At 38.8% G+C, this 22,801-nt stretch overlaps 2 protein-coding genes across 7 annotated transcripts; one reads left to right on the forward strand and one right to left on the reverse strand.

The window, feature by feature from the left end:
* smc6 (structural maintenance of chromosomes 6) lies at window positions 1-15,950 on the reverse strand. 5 transcript variants are annotated; one of them, XM_044166145.1, is made up of 27 exons: window positions 15,812-15,950; window positions 13,030-13,184; window positions 12,832-12,943; window positions 11,963-12,068; window positions 11,689-11,825; window positions 10,911-10,972; window positions 10,640-10,720; window positions 10,413-10,514; window positions 9,037-9,156; window positions 8,682-8,777; window positions 8,368-8,514; window positions 8,184-8,272; window positions 7,909-8,079; window positions 7,599-7,777; window positions 6,551-6,752; window positions 6,331-6,445; window positions 6,074-6,234; window positions 5,010-5,145; window positions 4,688-4,768; window positions 4,424-4,594; window positions 4,073-4,210; window positions 3,695-3,840; window positions 2,940-3,065; window positions 2,683-2,788; window positions 2,153-2,305; window positions 1,955-2,052; window positions 1-1,303 (listed from the first exon to the last, which is right to left on the reverse strand). In XM_044166145.1, the coding sequence occupies exons 2-27, from the start codon at window positions 13,168-13,170 to the stop codon at window positions 1,216-1,218; spliced, it is 3,264 nt and encodes a 1,087-aa protein (XP_044022080.1). In that variant the 5' UTR covers window positions 13,171-13,184; window positions 15,812-15,950; the 3' UTR covers window positions 1-1,215. The 5 variants fall into 5 exon arrangements, 4 of the variants coding, with proteins under 4 accessions (XP_044022080.1, XP_044022079.1, XP_044022081.1 ...); XM_044166144.1 differs by lacking the exon at window positions 15,812-15,950 and adding an exon at window positions 14,280-14,466; XR_006374504.1 differs by lacking the exons at window positions 1-1,303; window positions 1,955-2,052; window positions 15,812-15,950 and adding an exon at window positions 14,280-14,474 and having other exon boundaries at window positions 2,164-2,305; window positions 2,944-3,065.
* On the forward strand, window positions 14,754-22,620 carry LOC122861560 (tudor domain-containing 6). 2 transcript variants are annotated; one of them, XM_044166143.1, is made up of 4 exons: window positions 14,754-15,010; window positions 16,960-17,634; window positions 17,767-21,781; window positions 22,459-22,620. In XM_044166143.1, the coding sequence occupies exons 1-4, from the start codon at window positions 14,966-14,968 to the stop codon at window positions 22,512-22,514; spliced, it is 4,791 nt and encodes a 1,596-aa protein (XP_044022078.1). In that variant the 5' UTR covers window positions 14,754-14,965; the 3' UTR covers window positions 22,515-22,620. The 2 variants fall into 2 exon arrangements, with proteins under 2 accessions (XP_044022078.1, XP_044022077.1); XM_044166142.1 differs by having other exon boundaries at window positions 14,757-15,010; window positions 16,960-21,781.
* The last annotated feature ends 181 nt before the right edge of the window (window positions 22,621-22,801 follow it).

The raw sequence follows: 22,801 nt of genomic DNA on the forward strand, positions 1-22,801 counted from the left end.
TTTAGATCATCCAAAATTTCTTCTCCGAGTTTATTGTAACAACGGTTATGATTCTACACAGCTGTTAGTTAACTACAGATAGATGAGCGTTTCTAACAAGGGAGAGAACTAGAGAGCACTAATGTACATGTTTATGTAACAGAGCCCAAATATGATCAGCTTTAATCAATCTGTTGTAAAAATATTAACACTGACAGGCTGAGTAGAGCCCTGGGGTAAAATAGTAAAAGTCTTCCTCTCTGGTACCAGACTCCTGAGGTAAACCTACACAAAAATAGTCAACTGTAAAACAATTTCAGTGTACAATTTTTAAAGATACTGTCAATTTATGAAACGCATAATAAACGCGTATTATCCACTACAACTGTCAAAATATAATTACCACATAATCATGTCAATAGTTTGCTACATTACTACATAGCTAAAATTAAAAGAGACAAAAAAAAAGTTAGTGCAGACATCTTACCTACTGAGCACAAACAGCAAGCAGTATAACACTACAATCTGAAAAGTTGACACACAACACAAAACAACACAGAGGTTTGTCTGTGTTGTTTTGAACACCTGCATTATTCACCACCGTTAGTTTATCCAGCTGAGAACTCAAAATTAGTTGAATGACTCGGTAGAGACTTGTTTTCTTTCTTAAGAGTGCTGTGGTGGGAATCAGACCTGTGACTTCCCAGTTACAGTACACCCTCTTTGACCACCAGGACACACTGCTGCAGAGCATCATGCCAGCAGAGGCCACTAATGAGATAAATACAATCTGGCTCGTCACTCTGCTCATAACTGAAAAGAATCTCAGTTATTGAGACGCCTAAAATGTTTACAATGAATGATAAATATTCAGGATATTATCGAGAATAAGAGAATAGCTAGCGGCCCCTAGATGCAGTACTGCTCTTTACACCCAAACAGACCAAAAAAGTTTCATCTGACAAACTAATCAACATCCTTAAGAGTCCCCGGTCTTCCTGGCAAGTCCAGAAACAGCCTTCAGAGTGAAAAAACAATCAAATGTTAACAGGATAAGTTAACATACCTTTGTGTCCTGGCAACATAAACTGTAATAACACAATTATTATTACTTATTATTATATTACATCCCAGCAAACAAACAAATGTTAAATGACGTTTACAAGCAGCAACTCCCAAACACTGTAATGTGGAAATATACAGTGACTGTACACATCAACATCCCTGGAGCTCATTTCAAACATCTTCATCACCAGTTTCACTCCGGACCCTTTCCGGATCCTGAAGCTGGTGGATTTTGATGAGGCTGGTTTTGGGTAGATTGCTGAAAGACACATACCACGATTAACATTTGATCAGTCATCAAACATTACTGACACAGTGAATTTTCTTTATAAAAAAGCAAAGTGGGACAACAGGAACTGCCAACGTGTGCAGAAAAAGATGGGAGCTGCAGCATGGCACTGTAATAATTAAAACTGTATTATTTAAATGATTTATTAAATTAGTATTTAAATGATGCAATTAAATATATTAATAAAGGACTAATAACAAATTATTAAATTAGATTGTTATGTAATTTTAATAATAATTTATTAATTATATATAATTTATAATTATAGAAAGACACATTAAGTGACCAATGGTAGCCTTTTTAAATATATAATTTCACAAATCAGTTAAGAATGCATTAAAAATACACAAAAGACTGACACTAATAATAATAAGTGTATTACTTTTATTTTTACAGTTTTTATTTAAATGCTAAATAAGTAATCGCTTCATAAATTGTTTTTCAAAGGTATCAGTTGAGTAATGGATTACAATCAACCACTTTAAAAAATCTATACTGTAATTGATCTGATGGCACACTTTAGCCCCCATACAGGAAACAAAGATGTAAAAGTTATGTAAAAGATAAAGGTTATGGAAAGGACAGCATGTAAACAGAAACAAACATTAAGAAGAGCTTCACCTGGTGGTGAGGGGGGTAATGAAGACAAACTGTCGAAGGTGCTGCCGCTCTGACAGCTCCAGGAGGAGATCCAGAGAGATTCTGCGATTGTGCATATCCTACATTAAACAAAATAAAGGGCAAACTTACATTCATCTTTTTATACGAATCGCGTGCACGTGAGATCACACTGTGTTTCTGATATTTCTGTGCGCTCACCATGTAGACGTCGAACTCATCGAGGCATCTGAAGGGTGATTCGGTGATCTCCCACAGGGAGAGCATGAAGCAAACAGTGGAGAAGGAGCGTTCGCCACCAGACAGTGACCTCATGTCACTCACACCATCATCCTCCCTCCCCGGAGGCTTTACCTTTACGTGTGCCAGAAGAGGTTTGTGTATTACTTGTATTGAGTGTTTTTTTTTTCCATAAAACAACAAAAAAAATGTAGTGCCTGTAGCAGGTTCCAGTTTTTTGTTCAATAATTTTTTATTATAATTGGAGAGAGACAAGTTGTGACGTGGACTTGAACAAGGAGCAACTTAAACCACTTGGTCACCAGGATACCTCATCTTACTTGTGTGTTTAGGTCACTACTTTTAAGTGTTTTCCCCAGTCTTTTGCGATAAACACTTCACACGTCTTTCTTTTTCAATGATGTGATTTGGGATAACTGTGTATTGCAATTAACTATAATATAGATAATCGCTGTAAAAAAAAACACAGGAACAAAGATAAATAGACGTACCGAGATTGAGAGCGTCTCATTGTTGTGATCGAAAATCATCGAGCCACAGCAGTTCATCTTTATCAGAAAGTTATTGAAGTATAACTTGCATCTGACAGAGAGGGACCTTAAGGAAGAAGAAGAAAGAATCAGACAAAAGCGGGACCTTAAGGAAGAAGAAGAAAGAATCAGACAAAAGCGGGACTTTCCACTGCCAGTTAAACACTACAATCATGCATTTCTGAATTGTTTTTCAAACTTAGTAGAGCATTATTTACCTACGCATTACTTTGTATCTGTTCTGCCTGTCTGACATGATGTTATCGAGTCGATCGATGAACCTCCGCAGATCTCTCACTTGGTTGGTTTTCTGTCTGTAGAGTGCGAGGGCCTCAGCGTACTCCCTAATGAGGGCAGAGGACAGAAAATGGCATAGCCTAAATATTTTTTATTCCAGAATAAGGCCAGAAGATGATTTAGTGATGGCCAACGGGCAAATTGGATTGAAGTAAGTCAGTGGCAGAAGAAATCTCATTGGATGGGTTGAACCTCAGTGGCCAGACACATTTTTGTCTGACTAGATAACCAAAGCTGAAACTCAGAGAAATGATAAGACAGGAAGGAAGGAAGCTAGAAGGCTCCTCTAACTCTTCTTCGAACTAAAAAAACCCTACAAAGTCTTGCTTCAGTATTTGTTATTTTATTCAGTTTTTTGTCAGGGACAGTGCATATTAATAAACATTACTGTAAATATGTTAGACAAAAGGCTAATTTTCATCCGTAGTCCCTGGGATTATCTAAGTAAATGATCTAAGTTAGCTAGTTAGCTTAGCTGGCCTGGAACGGCCCTGTATGCTGTGGTCATGAGTGGAGAAATAATTTACATCAGGTAGCATTCAGATTATTTACTTAAGTTCTGCCTCCAGAGCAGCTCTGCCTCTGGGAAATATTTTGTACTAAAACTAAAAACATTGTGTTCACTGTGTAGTAACATCAAGTCCCAGATGTTTTTAGAAAGCCTGTGACTTCTCACCTGACCACCTGCTCCTGCTCGCCATGGCTGCTCTCGAACACCTTGATTTTCTTCTTCAGCCGAGTGATTTCTGCGTCGATGCTCTTGGTGCTGCCGGTCACCTGCTGCCGCTCAGGACTGATCTCTGTGGCTTTAGCCACATATTCCTGTCATCACATGTGAGGTCTGATGACAACTCTGAATTTTGCTGGAGACAGCTACAGTACTCTGGGGGCAGTAAATCATCTCTTTGGTAGAGTTTACTAACTGCTAGCTGATGTGTATAGTTTAGTATAGCTAAAGTGCAACAACTGGGCTTAATCTATAGTACATACTGTAGCTAGAAAAGCCTACATTGTATGCATGAGGTAAATGCAAATTAAATACAGCTTGTGTTACCTGTAACTCCTCTTCTCTTTGGGCAAGGTCACTTTTCATAGCTTGGATGTTGTCTTCATGAGCCTTCAGTTTGTTTTCTAAAATCTTAAGGTTTCGTTCATGTTTTGCACACTCAGCCTCCAGCTTCATCTGCTCATCCTTTGGGTCAACAAACAATAACAATAATCAGTTTCACCATCATTACTTCCTGAGGACAGTTTAAAAGCTGTGCTCTAAAACATTAATAGTGTTTTCAAAAACAAAAGCAGTAACTTCAAAACCACAGGGAGGTGTCTGCAACAGCAGCATCTTTTGGTTTCTGAAACTATTTTGAGCCTCTAAACAAAGTGATACAACAATGCTCTGCTGCACCTTTAACGGCTCTATGTCCTCCGGAAGCTGATCAATTCGTTCTCTAACAGAAGAGTACTTTGACTCTATGTCCTCTGCTATTTTCCGTTGCTTGTCGAGTTCTGTCTTTTCTTCATGGACAGTTTGCTTTTCTGCCTCCATTTTCTGTTGGTTCTCTTGGGCGACTTCTTCCTGCAAGAAGTATTTGAAGACATTAGACTTACATAATCTGTGCTAGGATTTATGTCTGTTTTGAAGGGGTGCAAATAAAAACTAAATGATCACCAAGGAGCTGATGTCATCAATTTGCTCTTCATCAGCAGTCTCCAGCTCAGTTATTGTTGCCTTGACTTGATTCACAGATGCCTGAATTGGAAACATCAAAAAGAAACAACTGAATAATAATAATAATTTTCCAATTTTAATTGCTCACTTTTCAGCAGTGACATATAATCAATCTTTCTCCCAGATAGAGAGCATAAAGGGAAGCAGAGAGGAGGCAAGGACAGGAGAGATACAAATGAAAATGCAGAGTGAGAAGCAAAGAATGAAACGAAAAGTTAAACCAGGTTCTGGTGCACATCCTGCAAGAGTGCAGTTCACTGACCAGAGTCTTCTTCAGGGTTATGATGGTACTGTTCAGCCTGCTCTCCATGCTCACAATGTCCTCGGTCACAGAGGTCACGTGGAGCTGAAACCTGGACAGTTGAGCCTGGAGATTCTCCAGGTCGGACTCCAACAGACTGTGACAGGCAGGATGGATTTTCATCCAAAAGAGTCACATTACACCTCTTTTGAAAACTTGAAAACTCATAAACCCATGCTGGCAGCCAAGCAGAACACACAGATTTCCATTTGACACAAGAGTTAAGCTATAAAAATTATTTTAGATTTGAGTATTTCTCTCAGTGTGAGCACCAAATGGCATTAATACAGCACTGGGAAAGAGAAATGCAGTATACTGTGCACAAGGTAATGTCGATAATATAATGCAGTTAATTTAAGGGAATAGTTTGTCATTTTGGGAAGCTTGTTTGGTTTCTTGCAGAGAGTTAGATGAGTAGATCGATACTGCTCTCATATCTGTACACTAAACATGAAGCTCACGTTATCTTAGCTTAGCATTAAGACTGGGAACAGGGGGAAACATATTAAACAAACCGGATGCTGTCTGTAGCTTCATATTTACTATACAGATATGCGAGAGGTGTTGATCTTCTCATCTAATTCTAAGCAAGAAAGCGTTTGGGAAACTTATTTCCCAAAATGTTGAACTGGTCCTTAAAAGAAATGTATTTAAAATTTAAAGGAAATCATTAGTTTAAAAATCATTCAAAATCCACCTGCCGATTCACTGAGTTCAAGGTGGTTTATTTGGGATTAAGTGTTTTATTTTTTTATGTATTTACTTTCCTGTCTCATCTGCTCCTTTTTCTTGCGTTAATGATAACCTACTAGTTTTGACAGGATGAAGCACGGTCTGTTTGCCAGAATCTGCTATTAAAATCCAGGTCACTGCCAGCAGCTGGTTTAAACTTCAGGCTGGATTTTTCTTTCGCTCAAATTATCATTAAATATGCATTTGGGTATTTTTCTCCTCTCCTTTTTACCATCATTTTTTCACAGCTTATGTTTTTTGCATATCAACTGACATAAAAATAGCTTGGTAACCTTATTTCAGTCTCGAGATCCCCGCCAAGATATTTGGCTATGCTGAAGTCGGAGGTGTAATACCGGTTTGCATACACCTGATCTCCCTCAGCAGTGAAGGCTTCACGGCAGTTTTTAGGTGGCCTGCCTTGCTGCATGACCCTCCTGGCTTTGTCTTTTTCCTTTGATAAAACACAGGTCAGATGGTGATGAAACAAAATCCTAAAACAACTCTACATGCAATATTCAACATCAACATGCATTAGCGACACACTGACTTTGATTATCAGAACTGATTCTATCCCCCTCATATCAATCAGGCAGTTGATGATAACCGGGCTTGACGCTGTGATTATGTCTATTACAGATGGGTATTCTGGATGATATGCTTTCCTACAAAACAGCAGAGAGGGAAAGCAAGATGTAGCTTTAAAATGTGTCAGAAAAATGCCTTGAAAGAAAAGTCAACAAATCTGAAATGCTGCTACTGCTGCTGACCGTCCATGAATGTTGTAAACTTTTTCAGAGAAAGGGCTGACGATGATCTGTGGCCTGTTGCCCTTTGGATAATAGCGAGACATCAGCTCCTGAAGGACGGCCTCGTCCTTGTAGTTGTCACAGCAGAAAGACTTCATGAAGCTCCGCAGACAGCACTCCACGGCTACAGCCAACGTGGGATCCTTCAAACTGATACACACACCTGAGAGCAAACACTGTCTGTCAACTTCAATATGTACAATTTAACTGAATTTACTGCTTCACTGCAAATGTATGAACTGAAAAGAGATTTTTAATATTTGAAAAACAGAAATGACAGTTGATTGACTGCACGAAAGTAAACCAAATTATCTGCATGGCAGATTTTAAAGGTTTGTAGGTAGAGCTGGGCGATAAATCGAGTTTAACAATTCATTCAAATTTAAGGATGATGTTTAAAAATTAAAATTCGATTTTCACTTCAACGTCCCCTTTCACCACCCCCATTCATTAGCTTTCTTGACCAGAGTTAGATGAGAAGGTCGATACAACTCTCAAATCAATATGAAGAAGGAGCCAGCAGCTGGTTAGCGTAGCTTAGCAAGACTGGAAACAGGGAGAAACAGCTAGCCTGGCTCTGTCAAGCTCATTAATCATTCATCATTAAAGTTACTACCCCCGGCCAAGAAATAGTCCAGTTCATAACCCCCTGTAAAACCACACCATGTCGCTTTTTACATGACTTTTTGTATGGATTTAACAAATGAGATATGACGTATTAAATAGTGACCTTTAGATGTTCTGGTAAGTGGATTTTATTACCTTTGGACAAAACCTTGCTAGCTGTTTCCCCCTGTTTCCAGTCTTTATGCTAAGCTAACCTAACTATCTGCTGGCTCCTGCTTCATGTTGAATGGACAGATATGAGAGTGGTATCGATCTTTTCATCTAACTCTCAGCAAGAAAGCAAATTTCCCAAAATATCAAACTATTCCTTGAAGTACAACCTAATCTCTTCTATAATACAGAAAGGAAGTCAAGCCAACAAAACACGAAACAAGAAAGTTACCTATTGGACCAACAGGTTTCTTGAGAAAGCGTCCCGTGGCATACGCCTCAGCAATCGAACCCAGCAGGTCGGGTACATTATCTCCAAACCGCTTCAGTTTGTTCGATCGACTGGCAAGGAGCTGATTCTTCCTCTTCAGCTTGGACGCGTACAAAACCTGGATGTTTCTTTCCTCCAATCTAGTCAATACGAACAGAGCTGGATCAGGACATTTCACTGGACAGCAGATAAACTGGGCTCTCACAAATTACACTCATACCACACCTCCTTGACAGTACATTTATGTGAAAGCAAATACAATTTCTTGTACCTCAGCTTGTCCCGTTCTTCCTTTCCTTTGAAAAGTGCCTGATGTTTGTTCTTGATCTCTTGATTCAGCTGTGAGCACGTCTTCTCAAGCTCTGCGAGCTGCTCTTTCAGACTGGATATTTTCTTCTGCTCTTTTGTATATTCTGTCTCTCCGTCATTGTTCAAGCTTACACTAAAATACAGTGCAAAAAAAATAGAATTTCAAATAAATGCATGCATTTGTATGAAGGTAAAGATGTCATTTAGAGGTTTTGTTTAACCTCTCTGCTCCCCTACCTTGTTTTTGCCTTGTTAATTTTCTCCTGAAGAAGGTTTTGCTCTTGCTCCGACTGTTTGAGTTTGTTCAGAGCCCGAAAATAAACAAGCTATGGGAAAAGATTCTGTCACTTTAACCAATGTAAATTATGTACATTTGATATGTTGATATCTTATTATTATCATCATATTTCCCTATCAGTACCTCCTGTTCCTTGTGAGCTTTGCTGTTGACCTTCACTTGCTCTTTCAATTTGAGACTGTCCTCTGATAGAGACTCCTGCTCCTCTCTCAGACTGTCAATTCTGCTTTTGATGCACTGAAGCTTCTTTTCTACTTGTATGACCTTAGTCTGCATGAAAGATCAGAGAAAGAGCGAACAACGGGGACATTTACTATAAACATTAAAATGCAGCATGTGAAGTAACGACAGCCAGTTTATATGGTGGCGAAGGTTTGAAGGGCTCCAACATTTATAAATAGACTTCTGTATACAGAATAGGAACACTTATGACTCACTTGACAGAGCTGAAGGTTGTCCTGATGTTTGTAATTATTCTCTTCCTTTTCAATGTCCTCCTTCAACTGCTGTACAAACTGCTCCTTCTCTCTGACCTGAGAACGATAAAAAAACATCTCCATGATTCATCTTCTTGAAAATTATGAACCCTAAAGAGATGTTAGGCAATGCATTCTTTCACGTTTCTTAAATTTTGCTTCTTCTTGTCTTCTTTCTTTTCATACTTCCTAAACACTCTTCAGAATTTATCAGAAATTATACAATTTTAAAAAGCAGATGAAACTCAATAAATAATCAACAAAATTTAAGGGTTTTTTCCTCTGTTTTATACAATGATGACAGTTAAACTCTTACCAAACACCACGCCATTGCTTTCTTCAGATTCTCCAAAACCACCTTCATCTCACTGAAGGACGACAAATGTTCATACCTCTCTTTCTTCTGTAGAAACTCTTGCTTCAGGTCCTTAATACACTGAACATAAAAATGTATGAGAGCTGAAATAATTAGATTTTCTTTCGGCAAAAGAATACACATGTACATGTGAAATTATTAATAGACAAACATATCGGCAGCAAGCAAGCAAGCAAACTTTACCTATAGAGCACTTTTCAAAACAGAATTTACAAAGTAATGGGAGGAAGAACAAGACGTATATAAAACAAGCAGGACTGAGTGTACAACCAGTAAAATAAAAAGGTATGAAACCAAGAAAAAGCCAAAGAAAACAAATGGGTAAGAAGATGCTTTGTGTCAGTCAGTTGTGGAATGTAACTGTAATGTAATTTACTCAAGTACTGTACTTAAGTACAAATTTGAGGTACTTGTACTTTACTTAAGTAATTCCATTTTATGAAACTTTATACTCCACTACATCTCAGAGGCAAATATTGTACATTTTACTCCACTACATTTATCTGACAGCTGTAGTTACTAGTTACCTTTCAGATCACAATTTTCCATACCCTTCCTGTACAGTGAAAACCACGTATCTCCAAATTATTGGTGTTTTTTAATTTGAATTTTCCTGATAAACTGAAGGATTAAGTTTTCTTTCATGGGTTTAGAAAATTCTCCTACTTCTTAAGATAAATTAACTTTTTTTTTTAAACTTGGATTATCTGGAAAATGCATCTTCACAAAGCTGAAAAGAGGGCTGTGTTTCTGAGCTCATGAAAAGTGGACTTGTTAGAGATATGTGCTTCTCACAGGACAGCGACGTTACAAACATATGACGATCCTACAGAATATGATGCATTGCTGTAGATGAAACTACCCAACAGTATATAAAGTGGTTAAAATTAGCACAGCCTTAAACATCTACAGCAGTAAAATGCAACATACACATTAACACAGCAGTAAGATTATTTAAAAAACATCATATATAATAGTACAACACTGACAGGGAACATTTCTACATAATGAGTACTTTTACTTTGATACTTTAAGTACATTCTGCTGATAATACTTTTCATTATCTTTCTTACATCATTATCCGGAGAATAGCACATGAAGCGCTTAAACTTAAACTTCCACTTTAAGCTAATCACTTCCACTGTGTTTTAACTAAAAGTAAATACTATACATTAAGTAAATATTACCATTTTGAAATCTTGTTAAAATTTCTTGGTTGACAACAGCAATACTTTGTCAAAAATGTTCCATTTGTAAATTACTGAACTGATGTTGAAAGACCTGATGTGATAAATCGATGTTAGTGTGTAGAATACCTCCTCTTGTCTCTCAACCTGCTGTCGTGTGACTGTTTTAGTGTGCTTGATGTGGATGTAGTCCCTCTTCATCTGTTCCAGCAGAGTTGCTTTCATAAAGAACTACAAACAACAAAAGCAGAAAAGAGGCAAAAAACATTAACATATAAAAATATTATATTAGCTTCTCTCAATACAGATGTAATCTTAAAATGTGAAGCTCATAAAGAACATGGCAGTGGCAGTACCTTATACTTGTCTGATTCATTTTTTGAATGCAGAAACTGTTTACTCATTTCTTGGTTGAGAATGGACACTGGGTTATCCAACTGGAATACACAAAACAAATGTGCTGCTGAGGCTTTCAGGTATAATTATGTTGCAGTAAGGAGGATGTGTTTGCAACAACCACAAATAATTGCTAGATTTAAAAAGGTCAGAATATAAAATGAGTGCATTCACTGGAAGATAAAAAGTTGCAGAACAAAAAATAACTTTTTCCAGCTTGACAGTAAGTACCTGGATGTTGAAGTGGTCCAAAATGGCCGTCAACTCCTCCTTCTTGTTTGAGATAAGTTGCCCTAAAATACAAGAGAGAAGACAACTAATCTGGTTCAAACCTCTGTTGTCCTGAAGGAGATGACAATCTAAGTTGCATGGCACTCATTGGCATATTAGTCAATTAATTATTCTTAGTAATTTATGACTGAATAAACTGAATCTGAAGCTCTTTGGGTTTTAGATTCACATAAAATAAGCTATTTGAATACTTCACCTTGAGCCGTGGGAAATTATAACAGCCTTTTTCACTGACATTTTATAGACAAATCGATGAACCAAGAAAATAATCGGCGGAGATAATGAAAATAATCGTGTGAAGCATGATCACACCTGATACAACCAGCATGTACCTAACAGAGATCATCAGGTTGAAACTTCTCAGTGAGCTCAATCAGTAACTGGCATACTGGCAAGTGCAGCTGAAGTTCCTTATATTTACAAAATAACTGACATTTACAACTTAACATCAGTCCACGTGTGAATGTAAATATGTCTTACATTTACATTTAAACGTGGACAGATGGTACAAAACAGTGAAACAGTGCCATGCATATAAAATGCATGCATTCAGGTTTATAGAGGAACATTCCTGACCAAGAGTAAAGAATGTATACAGCTTGGAGGGATGAAGGTCTGACTGAAGTGTTTTGTCTTCACTCCCAAGTGTGTCTGGTTTACCGGACATTTAGGGAAGGTTTAATAAGACATGGGCACATCTGTAACTCAAGAAAGTCACCTGATTTGCTCTTCAGTCTGCAGGTCCGACATCCATCACAAGAGATCCGATGCTCAATGGAGATGCAGTCGCCATAGACGTCCCTTTTATAAGCATCTGGTCCTCTGTTTCTCAGCTTTATGGTTATATCTGCAGTACTAGAGAGCAGACTGCACTGTAATGGAATTGTAGGACCAGTGCCTCACTGGTAAACAAACAACATAATAAGGATGCTCGTCGATTTGTCATTGAGGAATGTTTCTCACTGGGTATAACATCATGTACTCTGACTTACCTTTCACCGCTCTTCACAAAATCCTTCAGTGACACTCCTCTATTTGTGACAGTGGCCTTTCCACCGAGGCCTACAATCAAAGCAGTCAGGATGGCACTTTTTCCACCTGAGAATTAAATTGGAAACAACACAGACAAGACATTAAATCACTGCGTGGAAAGGATACCACAGATGTTACTGGCTCGCAGGCAGAACTAAAGATAGTATGCAAATAACTACAAATCACGCAACCACAGAAATGCATCAGGAGGGTCAACTTGAATAAACAAATTCTTTAACTGAGAGTTAAATGATGTCTTTCCCTAAAAGCTTTTTCATTGTTATTTTCCCTCCACAGATGAATTCATTTATACAGAAGCATCTTTAAATAGTAGAGAGATGACAGGAAACGAGGGAAAAGTGCATTTTTCCTTGTTTTTATGACATCTTACAGACCAAACGATGAATCTATTAATTGAGACAATAATCTAGAAGATTAATTAACAATGAAAATAGTTGTTAGTTGCATAGGGTATATAGTAAGTATAAAGTGCTGCAATTTCCCACTGAGATTAAGTACTATCTATCTATCTATCTATCTATCTATCTATCTATCTATCTATCTATCTATAACAGCAGTGACTGCTTTACTGCGTTTTACAGATAAGACACTATCGTTTGAATACACAACAGTTACAGTGCACTCCTATATGATAAAATGAAATACAGCCCTGTTTGTTTGACCATCAAAAATGGATTATCAAGTTGCCTTTGTTCAAAGCGACTACATAGTGTGGATTTGCACGATACTCTGGCTTGGTTGGGCTGTGTTAAACACGCAAGCCAAAGCCAACAGCAGATCACATGACATTTAGAAATCCGGTTCTTACTTCCATTGTTGCCAACGATGAAATTCACATTGGGCCCAAACTGGAACGGACCGAGCAAATGGTGACACATGAAATTCTTTAGAGTGACGCTTTCAATGAGGCCAATATCTCCCTAGAAATGAAATACATGCAGAAAACAATATTTCACCAGTGAGAAGTAAAGACGCAGAATTAGCGCTTCATGGGGAAATTACTCACTGTGGCAGAGTGAGAGAAGCTGCTGGAAGATGGTCTCTGATGGTTTGTATCATCTGGTGCATCTTCGATACCCACAGCTGTCAGTCTGCGGCACTTGATAGCTATCGCATCACTGATCACTTTGCCTTTCCTCTTACTCATTTTGAAACAAGTCACTGGAAATAGAATTAACAGGACGACCCAAAACATTAATGTCAGTACTCCAAGATACTATTTCTTTACTATAAGACAGACTTGGACACTTTAGGTCAGTCCTGACAGGCCGCATTATCAGTTTAAAGCCAGGTTTCACTCTAAAAGTCCACTTTGTTTTACAGTTTACTGTTCAGTTTATAGGGATGTAATTAATTACAGATTACCCCCTATTTATTAGTTGTGTGGTGTTGTAAGTTTGTGATGTGTGTATGTGTTTTGTGTTAAACTGAGGAACAAAAACTCTGAGACAAAATGTTTCACTCTGAGTTTTTTTTTTTTATATCTGGCAATGGACATCCTGAGGAAGATGCAGACTTTTCTTTTACCGGAAACTTATTTTTGAAATTACAAAAATTACAAATTTGCTGTTATCAGCCATTAATTACGTCCATCGCTCAAATTCTTCGAGTTCCTCCTTTTTAGAAACTGAGTTTTGCTCTTTTGAGAAGTGTACAAATGTGACGTCAAACCCACTGAAGGGTAATATTTGAAGATACTGAATAGCTATAAACAATGCAATTACAAAACTGGTTTCAAAGAGTGAGCATGTAGAGAAAAAAAAGAAATGTGAGCCTTTTGTCTTCAAGCCAGGAAGCCACAGCCTGAAACCAGCAGTAACACAGCAGCAACAGGTGTTACTGTGTAACACAGCTCTGCATTTACTCCAGATTTTATGTTTCCAAATGTTTTCTATCTGATTCATACTGATATTAAGATTAGGCCTTAATAAAGCTATTTCAAAACGTTTTGTGTATGGATATATGATATATATATATATATGATACAGATCTAAATCACTAGTCTCCAACAATCACGTTATGGGATATCTAAAATAGAAGGTATTCAAAGTCAGCTGAACATGCTGTGTTTTTCCCACCACTCTGCAGCATTTAAGAAATATATTTTCAAGACTACACACCTAAGTCCAATATTGCTCTTTGACTCACAGTCACTAGACAGCAACAGGTGCATTTAAAACACTTTCAACTTCTGGTAAACTTTAGCTTTTTTGGATCACAAACAAACATGACAAGCTCGTTACAAACTTCGCCTACCATAGTGCGACGGCCTGTGTGTGCAGCTTGCAAAAATAACATGGTCATGGGGAGACAGTGCACCGTTTTAAGACTTCCTGGTCGGAGTGAACTGAACTTCAGCAGCAGTGACAGTTGTGGGTTCCGCCTCACTTCCAAACACGGAACCGAGAGCGAGCTGCGTTATTCGATCACCGCCTACCTGTGTGTGTGCGCGCGAACACAAATAACTCTCACGTTTTTTGAATGAAAAGATAAGGACGTAAACTTCAGCGGCCATTAAAGCCAGGGTAGATACTGCACTTCAGAAGCATTTTTGTTATGTTTGTTGAAATTCTCTTTACATTCCGACGACAATCAATAAATCAAATGCTCTGGGGGGAAAAACCGGTATCTGAGGCTGTCGCAGGCTTGTGACAAGCCCAGTACCTGCGCGCACTCATTGAAAATGTATGAAAATGTGTTTTTGTGCAGCGGCTTTGGAGGAAGTCCTGTTGGCAGGATTTTTCAAAATCCAACTGTCTCTTGCTAGTTTTACCATCCCTAGCTATAAATCGTGCAGCATTTGGAGTTTAGCCCATATAAACAAATTTGAACTATTAAAAAACAGTCTGCTTGATATCTTGCATGTATTTTCGGGGCATTAGAGGAAAGGGTGGTGCAATCAAACACTTTAAAAACCTCATGTGAGTGCCCGCCCCCACCTCATGCCAGTGAATCCCAATGACGATGAGTCGCATGCACCAAACACGGTGAGATAAGACTAATCGATTTGTGTTTGTAATGATGTAACAGTCTGCAAGTTGGTATAAGTAGCTGTAAGTTAATCAGAGTTGAGTGCTGATGTACACCTGTAACACACCTTGAAGGGTGACGTGAAGCGCGTGTCTGTGGCGTTGAGCATAAATCATGGATAGTGGGATGTCTCATTCATTTTTCACTGAATGATTAGAGCTAATAAGGAATCACAAAAACGTAGCATTTTATGACTGCTCAGTTGGTTCAATGTTCACAACAGAGTTTGATTGTGCAAAACTCTTAGTTAAAAGAGCCAAACCGGCTAAAATCTCACATTTAAACACAAAAGGTTTTACTTAGGCTATATTCAAAGTGCAAAAAAAATTTTTTTTTTTAAATCACTGGCTCAGTGATCAGAATACAGCCACTTCATATTAGCACAATATTTCAACACTAAGCATACAGATCGGTGTCAACCAGCAAGCATTTCACCTTATTTTATCATAATTAGCCTGGTGAGCGCCCTGAACATAATTAATTAATTAATTAATTAATTAATTACCTCACCAAAGTGCGGAAAGAAAAAAAGGAAGAAGAAATGCTTTTTCCCCCCTTTTTTTGATTACTGTCAAAATGTTGTAATGTAGTGTCTGTTACAGTAGTGTAAATTACGGTTTAATGTTATGATTTCCAGCATTACAGTAGCTCACTGTATATTAGATGGTGATCTAAACTTGAAATTTGTAAATGCTCTTAATTCCTTGCTGGTGAACATGCAGCCTACAACTCTTAACAATGGGAACATGAAAACTAACCTTTGAATTTGAAGATGGACAGTGGATGGCACCAAATGCTAATTTAGTGAATCTCATAATGTTTGGTTTTTGTTGAAGCGGTCAGAGCTGTTGATTCATCTCTCTCTCTCTCTCTCTCTCTCTCAAGCCTTAGCTTGTAGTGTTTAGTGTGCAAATAATCTAAAGTATAGCGAAGGTCTACTTGTGACCAGTGTTCCTCTTTGCAGATGCAGGTTTCCTGTGTTTGACATGTGTTAATGTGATTCATGAGATGTTTCCTTCTTCTGGAGGATTTGCTGCCTTTGCAGTTAGTAACTGAAGCCATACCAACCTATCAGGCTGACTCAAGTGAGGCAAATTTAAACTGAATGTTAATTATCAATTGCAGTGGTGGAAGAAGTACTCAGATCCCTTTTTTAAGTAAAAGTAGAAATACCATGGTCTAAAAATACTCCATTACAAGTGAAAGTCCTGAATTCAAAATATGACTTAGGTAAAAGTACATAAGTATTATCAGCAAAATGTACTTTTGCTAAAGTATCACAAGTAAAAGTACTCATTCTGCAGAATGGCTCCTTTCACAGTGTTATATTATTATAGAATATTATATTATACAACAAATGCTTAGCTCTTCTGACATAGGTTTTTGATAACCATATGGCTGTAAACAATGACATATGTTTTAACTTTTCCAATTCAACTTTATGAGAAAATTGTCCATTTTGATTTACTGACTAAGAGTAATGTTAACCTCAAAAAACAACATGGCTACAGCTATGTATTGGCACTAGCTACAACAGAGGTACCCACACAGTAACTCTCAAAGGGGCCTAAAATGTGCTTCATGCTAGTGTTATTTTGTTGCTATGTCAGCAGTTTTGACGTAAGCTACTTTCACGTAAAAACATCACAAGAATGTCAGATAGTAAAATCGCCTAAATAGTCGGCCGATAACAACATTGCATTTCAAAGGCAATATAGGCTAATACCAATACCACAGGATGACAGTACATGAGTACATCTCTAGTGACATTATCAAACATTATGTGGCAGCCATTTTGACAAGAAGATTAAGTTAAATTGCCATTCAAGCAGATTAAGTGCATAGATTGTAATTAAAAGGCCTATTTTTCTTCAACATTAATACATTTACTATTTCTATTTTGCAGATATATTTGACCACGATGTGTTCAATTCCCGGGCTTCCAACGCCAGGATCAGAAGTGCCTGTTCTCATCACAAGAGTAAACCTAAACCCCAGTTGTGGTCTTGTAGAATTATGGGTTAATATAGGTGATGGAAGGAAGCATATTTATGAGCAGATGAGAGAGGACATTCAGATTCCTAAAAGGAAGTTTTATGGATCAGAAGAAAAACCAGGGGACCTCTGTCTGGTTCACATCGGTGACACCTGGCACAGAGCTCGGATTGTAGCGATTCAAAGTGAAACTTACAATGTTTTTCTAATTGACCAGGGACAGCCCTATATCACCACAAGTGAAGCTTTAGCATGGGGCCAGAGTGACAGTTTTCTCCTTCCTCCTGAAATTGAATCATGCATACTCGCAAATGTCCTCGCCCTTGAGAATAACTGGCCTGAAAGAGCCACAAAGTTTTGGAAGTCTCTGCCTGGCAAAAAGTTCAAGGGACTTGTTCAACATGTGCTGATGCCAGACAGGACCATTCTCCTAGACATACCAATTGTTTCCAAGCACATGTGTAAGTTTGGAGTTGCAAAGAAGATTCCAGTAGACAAGTTCAAATGCCTTGTACTGAAATGTCTTCACTTACCAAAAGGAGAGGCTTCTGAGGCTGACCGCACAGCGCAGGAACTGAATCTGAATGTTAGTTGCCAACTTGTGAAGCATGACCAATACTTTTACCCAGAACTGTTAACTGACTTTTTTGAAACTGTTAACGTGACAGAGGTAACTAATCCACAGAATTTGTTTTGCAAACTCCTCATTTTTTCCAAGGCATTGAAGACATTATCAGAGCAGATCCACCAGCACTATGAAGAGAGCTCAGATTCAGAAGAGGCACAACCACAGACCTGCAGGGATCCATGTGCTGCTAGAGGGATAAATGGCAGATGGCATCGCTCGTTACTAAAGCAAAACATGACTAGTGATGGTGCTGTAGAAGTCTTGCATGTGGATGAAGGAAAAACTGAATTAGTCCCAGTTGGAGACATCAAACCACTGCATGGAAAATTCCTGAGAATGCCAGTTGTCACATATCCCTGTTCTCTTGATGGTGTAAAAGATAATGGCACAGGGTGGACTACAGACCAGACTGATTACTTGAAATCACTGCTCCTGCACCAGACAGTCGTGGCAAGGTTTGACCACCACAGTATACCTCAAGATGTCTATTATGTCACTCTCTATGCAGCTAATGGTGCATGCATAAACAATTGTTTTATAGAAAAGGCCGGACTTTTTCCACCCTCTAAGACTGAAGAAGATTCAAATGTCCAGAATGAACCCATTCCCTCATCATTTCTCAGTTCACTTGAAAACAAACAATGCTTGGATTTACAGAACAATGTCAACGTAAATGTTGATGGTTTACTAGAGGAAACTTTGCCAAGCACCAAGAACGTAGCAGTCAATGGCAGGACAGATGACGTACCTACTTCTAGCACTGATGATATTCATATCAAAGATTGCTCAGAACATCCAGACCCTCTAATACAGAGCAATGGGCATCTTTCAACAAGTTTCCCCTCTGATGTGCAAAATACTTGTGATGACAATGTGTTTACTGTAGGAAGTAGTGTCAATGTAAAAGTATCTTGCATTGAAAGTCTACAGAAGTTCTGGTGTCAAACAACAGAAAATGATGACTCTCTTAGACTCCTTATGCAAGACCTGCAAAACCACGATGCATCCGTTGTAAAAACTGTAACGTGTGATGAAGAAGGTCTGCTGCCTAACGTGGTAGATATTGAAACACCATCTGACAGCGCATGCAAGCTTCTGGCTCAGAAATGTGCACAGGCTGAAGCTCACGTGCAAATTCCACCCCAGGTCCTATCGGATGCATACAGTTACTCCACACACAATATTGAGGTGGGTGGAAATGAAATTGTGTGGGTAACAGCTTCAGAGAATGTCAATCAATTCTACTGCCAACTGGACAGAAATTTTCATTTATTGACGAAAATAATGGAAAATGTTCAACAACTCATTGCCCAGCCACAGCGCATAGGTCACCCACTTGGACTTAATAGCATTTGCTTTGCTAGGTACACTGATAATCAGTGGAACAGAGGTCAAGTAGTAGAAATGTCTCCAAAATTTACAGTGCACTTTGTGGACTATGGTCAGACCCTTGCAGTGAATGAATCTGATATTTGCCCCTTTCCCACTGAAGCAAGTATAGCCATGTCTGTTCCTGTGCAGGCTGTTCCACTTGGACTGTTTGACGTCCCTGCAGAAGTGCCACAGGAAGTCAATCAGTGGTTTGCAGATCATGCTATTGGCCATAGTTTGACAATTTCAGTGGTAGCAAAAGGGCCAAAAGGGAAGCTAATTGTTGAACTGCTTGATGGATCGCTGAATGTAAATGTGAAAGTCAGAGAAATGATATCAAAGATGACACAACAAAAGATGACTGGTCTCGTTCAGCAGAGAGACCAGCAGCTCGCTAACAGCTCAAAACATGCTAGTGTGCCAAATCAGGACTGTTTAACGCAAGAGCTCATGAACATATCAGTATTAACAAAGATGACAGAAGAAAATAAAGTCCACAGCAGCAGTGGAATGTGTGCTACAGATGAGCTTAAGATGAATTCAAAATCCATAACTAATGTCTCTACACCAGAGATTGAACATGAAAAGACATTGGATGAAGGAAGAAAACCAACTTTGGATGTCATTCTTAAGGACAAACAAACTGTCTTGGCAGAGACTTTCATACAAGGTGGCCACAGTGACTCAGAAATTACACAACTTTCCCTTCCTTCTTGCCCCGAGGGAAATGTGAACATCTGCATGTACAAGAGGCCAAACATTTCTCTAAACAAGACAGAGGAGGTGTATGCTTCCTGCATTGTTGGACCACATTACTTCTGGTGTCAGTACACCAACACTGAAGACCTGAACATAGTGTCAACGCTTGCTCAGGAGGTAGGACTTCATCAACAGGACATGATGTTCCTCAAGACTTTGGATCCTGGCAGTCCATGCCTTGCTCTGTTTTCCAGTGACAACCAGTGGTATCGAGCTCAGGTAATTCAGAGAACTGACAATACACTCCATGTTGTGTTTATTGACTATGGAAATGAGTCTGAGGTTGACATCAAGGATGTGAGACCACTGCCTCAGAGTCTGCTGGATGAGGCTCCGCAGGCCTTTTTGTGCTCTTTGAATGGTTTTGATGAGTCTAAGGGCTCCTGGGATGACGAAGTTTATGAAGAATTCTACAATCTTCTGGTTGATAAACCACTCAAAGTAACAGTGTTCAACATGGAAGACCACTCAGAGATTGTGGTTCCTCAATATGCAGTGCAAATAGTGTGTGAAAATATAGTTGTAAATGACACAATGCAGAAATACTGGAAGCCAGTTGCCACAGAACATGTTATGACAGGAAATCCTCAAACAGAAAACTTACTCAAAGATGGTCAAACTGAGTTCAACATGACACACCTCAGTGTTTCCAAAGGAAATGCAAATACTTGCATGTACAAGAAGCCAAACATTTCCAAAAGCAAAACAGAGATGGTATATGCTTCTTGTATTGTGGAACCCCATTTCTTCTGGTGTCAGTACACCAACACAGAGGAGCTCAACAAAGTATCAAGGCTTGCTCAGGAAGCAGGACAGGCACAGCAGGACATAATGTTCCCCAAGACTCTTGGTCCTGGCAGTCCATGCCTTGCTCTGTTTTCCAGTGATAAACAGTGGTATCGAGCTCAAGTAATTCGCAGAGTTGACGATGCATTCTGTGTTGTGTTTATTGACTATGGAAATGAGTCTGACGTTGACATCAAGGATGTGAGACCACTGCCTCAGAGTCTGCTGGATGAGGCTCCGCAGGCCTTTTTGTGCTCTTTGAATGGTTTTGATGAGTCTAAGGGCTCCTGGGATGACGAAGTTTATGAAGAATTCTACAATCTTCTGGTTGATAAACCACTGAAACTTGTGATGTTCAACATGGGTGACCACTCAGAGATTGCAGTTCCTCAGTATGCAGTGCAAATAATGTGTGAAAATATGGTTGTAAATGACACAATGCAGAAATACTGGAAACCAGTTGCCACAGACCATGTTACGACAGGAAACCCTCAAACAGAAAACTTACTCCAAGATGGTCAAACTGAGTCCAACATAACACACCTCAGTGTTTCCAAAGGAAATGCAAATACTTGTATGTACAAGAAGCCAAACATTTCCAAAAGCAAGACAGAGATGGTATATGCTTCTTGTATTGTGGAACCCCATTTCTTCTGGTGTCAGTACACCAACACAGAGGAGCTCAACAAAGTATCAAGGCTTGCTCAGGAAGCAGGACAGGCACAGCAGGACATAATGTTCCCCAAGACTCTTGGTCCTGGCAGTCCATGCCTTGCTCTGTTTTCCAGTGATAAACAGTGGTATCGAGCTCAAGTAATTCGCAGAGTTGACGATGCATTCTGTGTTGTGTTTATTGACTATGGAAATGAGTCTGACGTTGACATCAAGGATGTGAGACCACTGCCTCAGAGTCTGCTGGATGAGGCTCCGCAGGCCTTTTTGTGCTCTTTGAATGGTTTTGATGAGTCTAAGGGCTCCTGGGATGACGAAGTTTATGAAGAATTCTACAATCTTCTGGTTGATAAACCACTGAAACTTATGATGTTCAAAATGGGTGACCACTCAGAGATTGCAGTTCCTCAGTATGCAGTGCAAATTGAGTGCGAAGGAGCGGTTGTGAATATACTGATGGAGAAATACTGGAAAGGACTGGACACAGACCATGCCTTGGCTGAAAGTTTGGGATCAGGTTAGTAGACTATACTTGGTGTCACTTTTTTGAAACCTTAGGAAGGTCCTGTTTCTAATTTTGATTTATTAGGTTTTAAATGAATGTCATATTCACTAGTTTAACGTAATTTTATCTCATCTTTAGTGGACCAGGATGATGAGGTCAGCTGGGGTTTAAAGGTCCAGTGTGTCACATGTAGAAGGAGCTATTGGCAGAAATGGAATATAATACTTATAAGTATGTTTTCATTAGTGTGTAATCACCTGAAAATAAGAATCATTGTGTTTTAGTTGCCATAGAATAAGCCCTTTTAATATCTACAGAGGGAGCAGGTCCCCTTCCACAGAGGTCACCACGTTGCACTGCCATGTTTCTACAGTAGCCCAGAACGAACAAACCAAACACTGGCTCTTGATAGGGCCGTTTGCGTTTTTGGCGGGTTTCACGGACACCATAGTTTTCCCAATGTGAAATACGTGTAAGGAAGGGAGGAAGGTTCTCCTGGGATAAAAACCTACTGCAGTAATACCTTTTCATTAATGGCAAATGACTGATTATGATACCTGCCATGAAATGGCATGTCTAAATATCATTAATTCACCAATGTCAAGTCCTAGAACTAGAGAATGAATGAAAGCACTTTTAAATTTAATGTTTTCAAAATGTGATCTCATCTTTGTGTGTGTTTGTTTCAGCTCTGGACCCAGATAATTGCAAATGTGGACACCCAGTTGTGACAGAGCAGTCTTGACTTTTGTGAACGGACAATGCATGTCTGTCTACTCCAGTATAACTAACTAAATGAAATGAAGCTTGCCATGTGGTTAATTTGTGTCAATAAACATACAATACTTGCATGGATGAATAGAGGTGTGAATTTTTAAAATGGATTGTACATATATATATTTGAACAGGCTTTTTTGCAGGCTGTATTAGCTATGCTTATCTTTACAAAAGACCAGGGAATAACAGACTTCTTGCTCTTCAGCATTAACTATGTTGAGTTTTACAGTCACTTGGTTTATTTATGTTGATGAA

This window comes from Siniperca chuatsi, linkage group LG15 (genome assembly GCF_020085105.1).
Source record: "Siniperca chuatsi isolate FFG_IHB_CAS linkage group LG15, ASM2008510v1, whole genome shotgun sequence".
Taxonomy (NCBI): domain Eukaryota; kingdom Metazoa; phylum Chordata; class Actinopteri; order Centrarchiformes; family Sinipercidae; genus Siniperca; species Siniperca chuatsi.

Coding starts and splice junctions, on each gene's coding strand:
- LOC122861560 (XM_044166142.1), top strand. CDS start 14,966: ATGCCAGTGAATCCCAATGACGATGAGTCGCATGCACCAAACACG. Junction 15,011..16,959: donor AGTCGCATGCACCAAACACG/GTGAGATAAGAC, acceptor TCTATTTTGCAG/ATATATTTGACCACGATGTG. Junction 21,782..22,458: donor GGCTGAAAGTTTGGGATCAG/GTTAGTAGACTA, acceptor TGTTTGTTTCAG/CTCTGGACCCAGATAATTGC.
- smc6 (XM_044166145.1), bottom strand. CDS start 13,170: ATGAGTAAGAGGAAAGGCAAAGTGATCAGTGATGCGATAGCTATCAAG. Junction 8,273..8,367: donor AAGCTCACAAGGAACAGGAG/GTACTGATAGGG, acceptor CTTTTCCCATAG/CTTGTTTATTTTCGGGCTCT. Junction 2,789..2,939: donor AGATACAAAGTAATGCGTAG/GTAAATAATGCT, acceptor TTCTTCCTTAAG/GTCCCTCTCTGTCAGATGCA.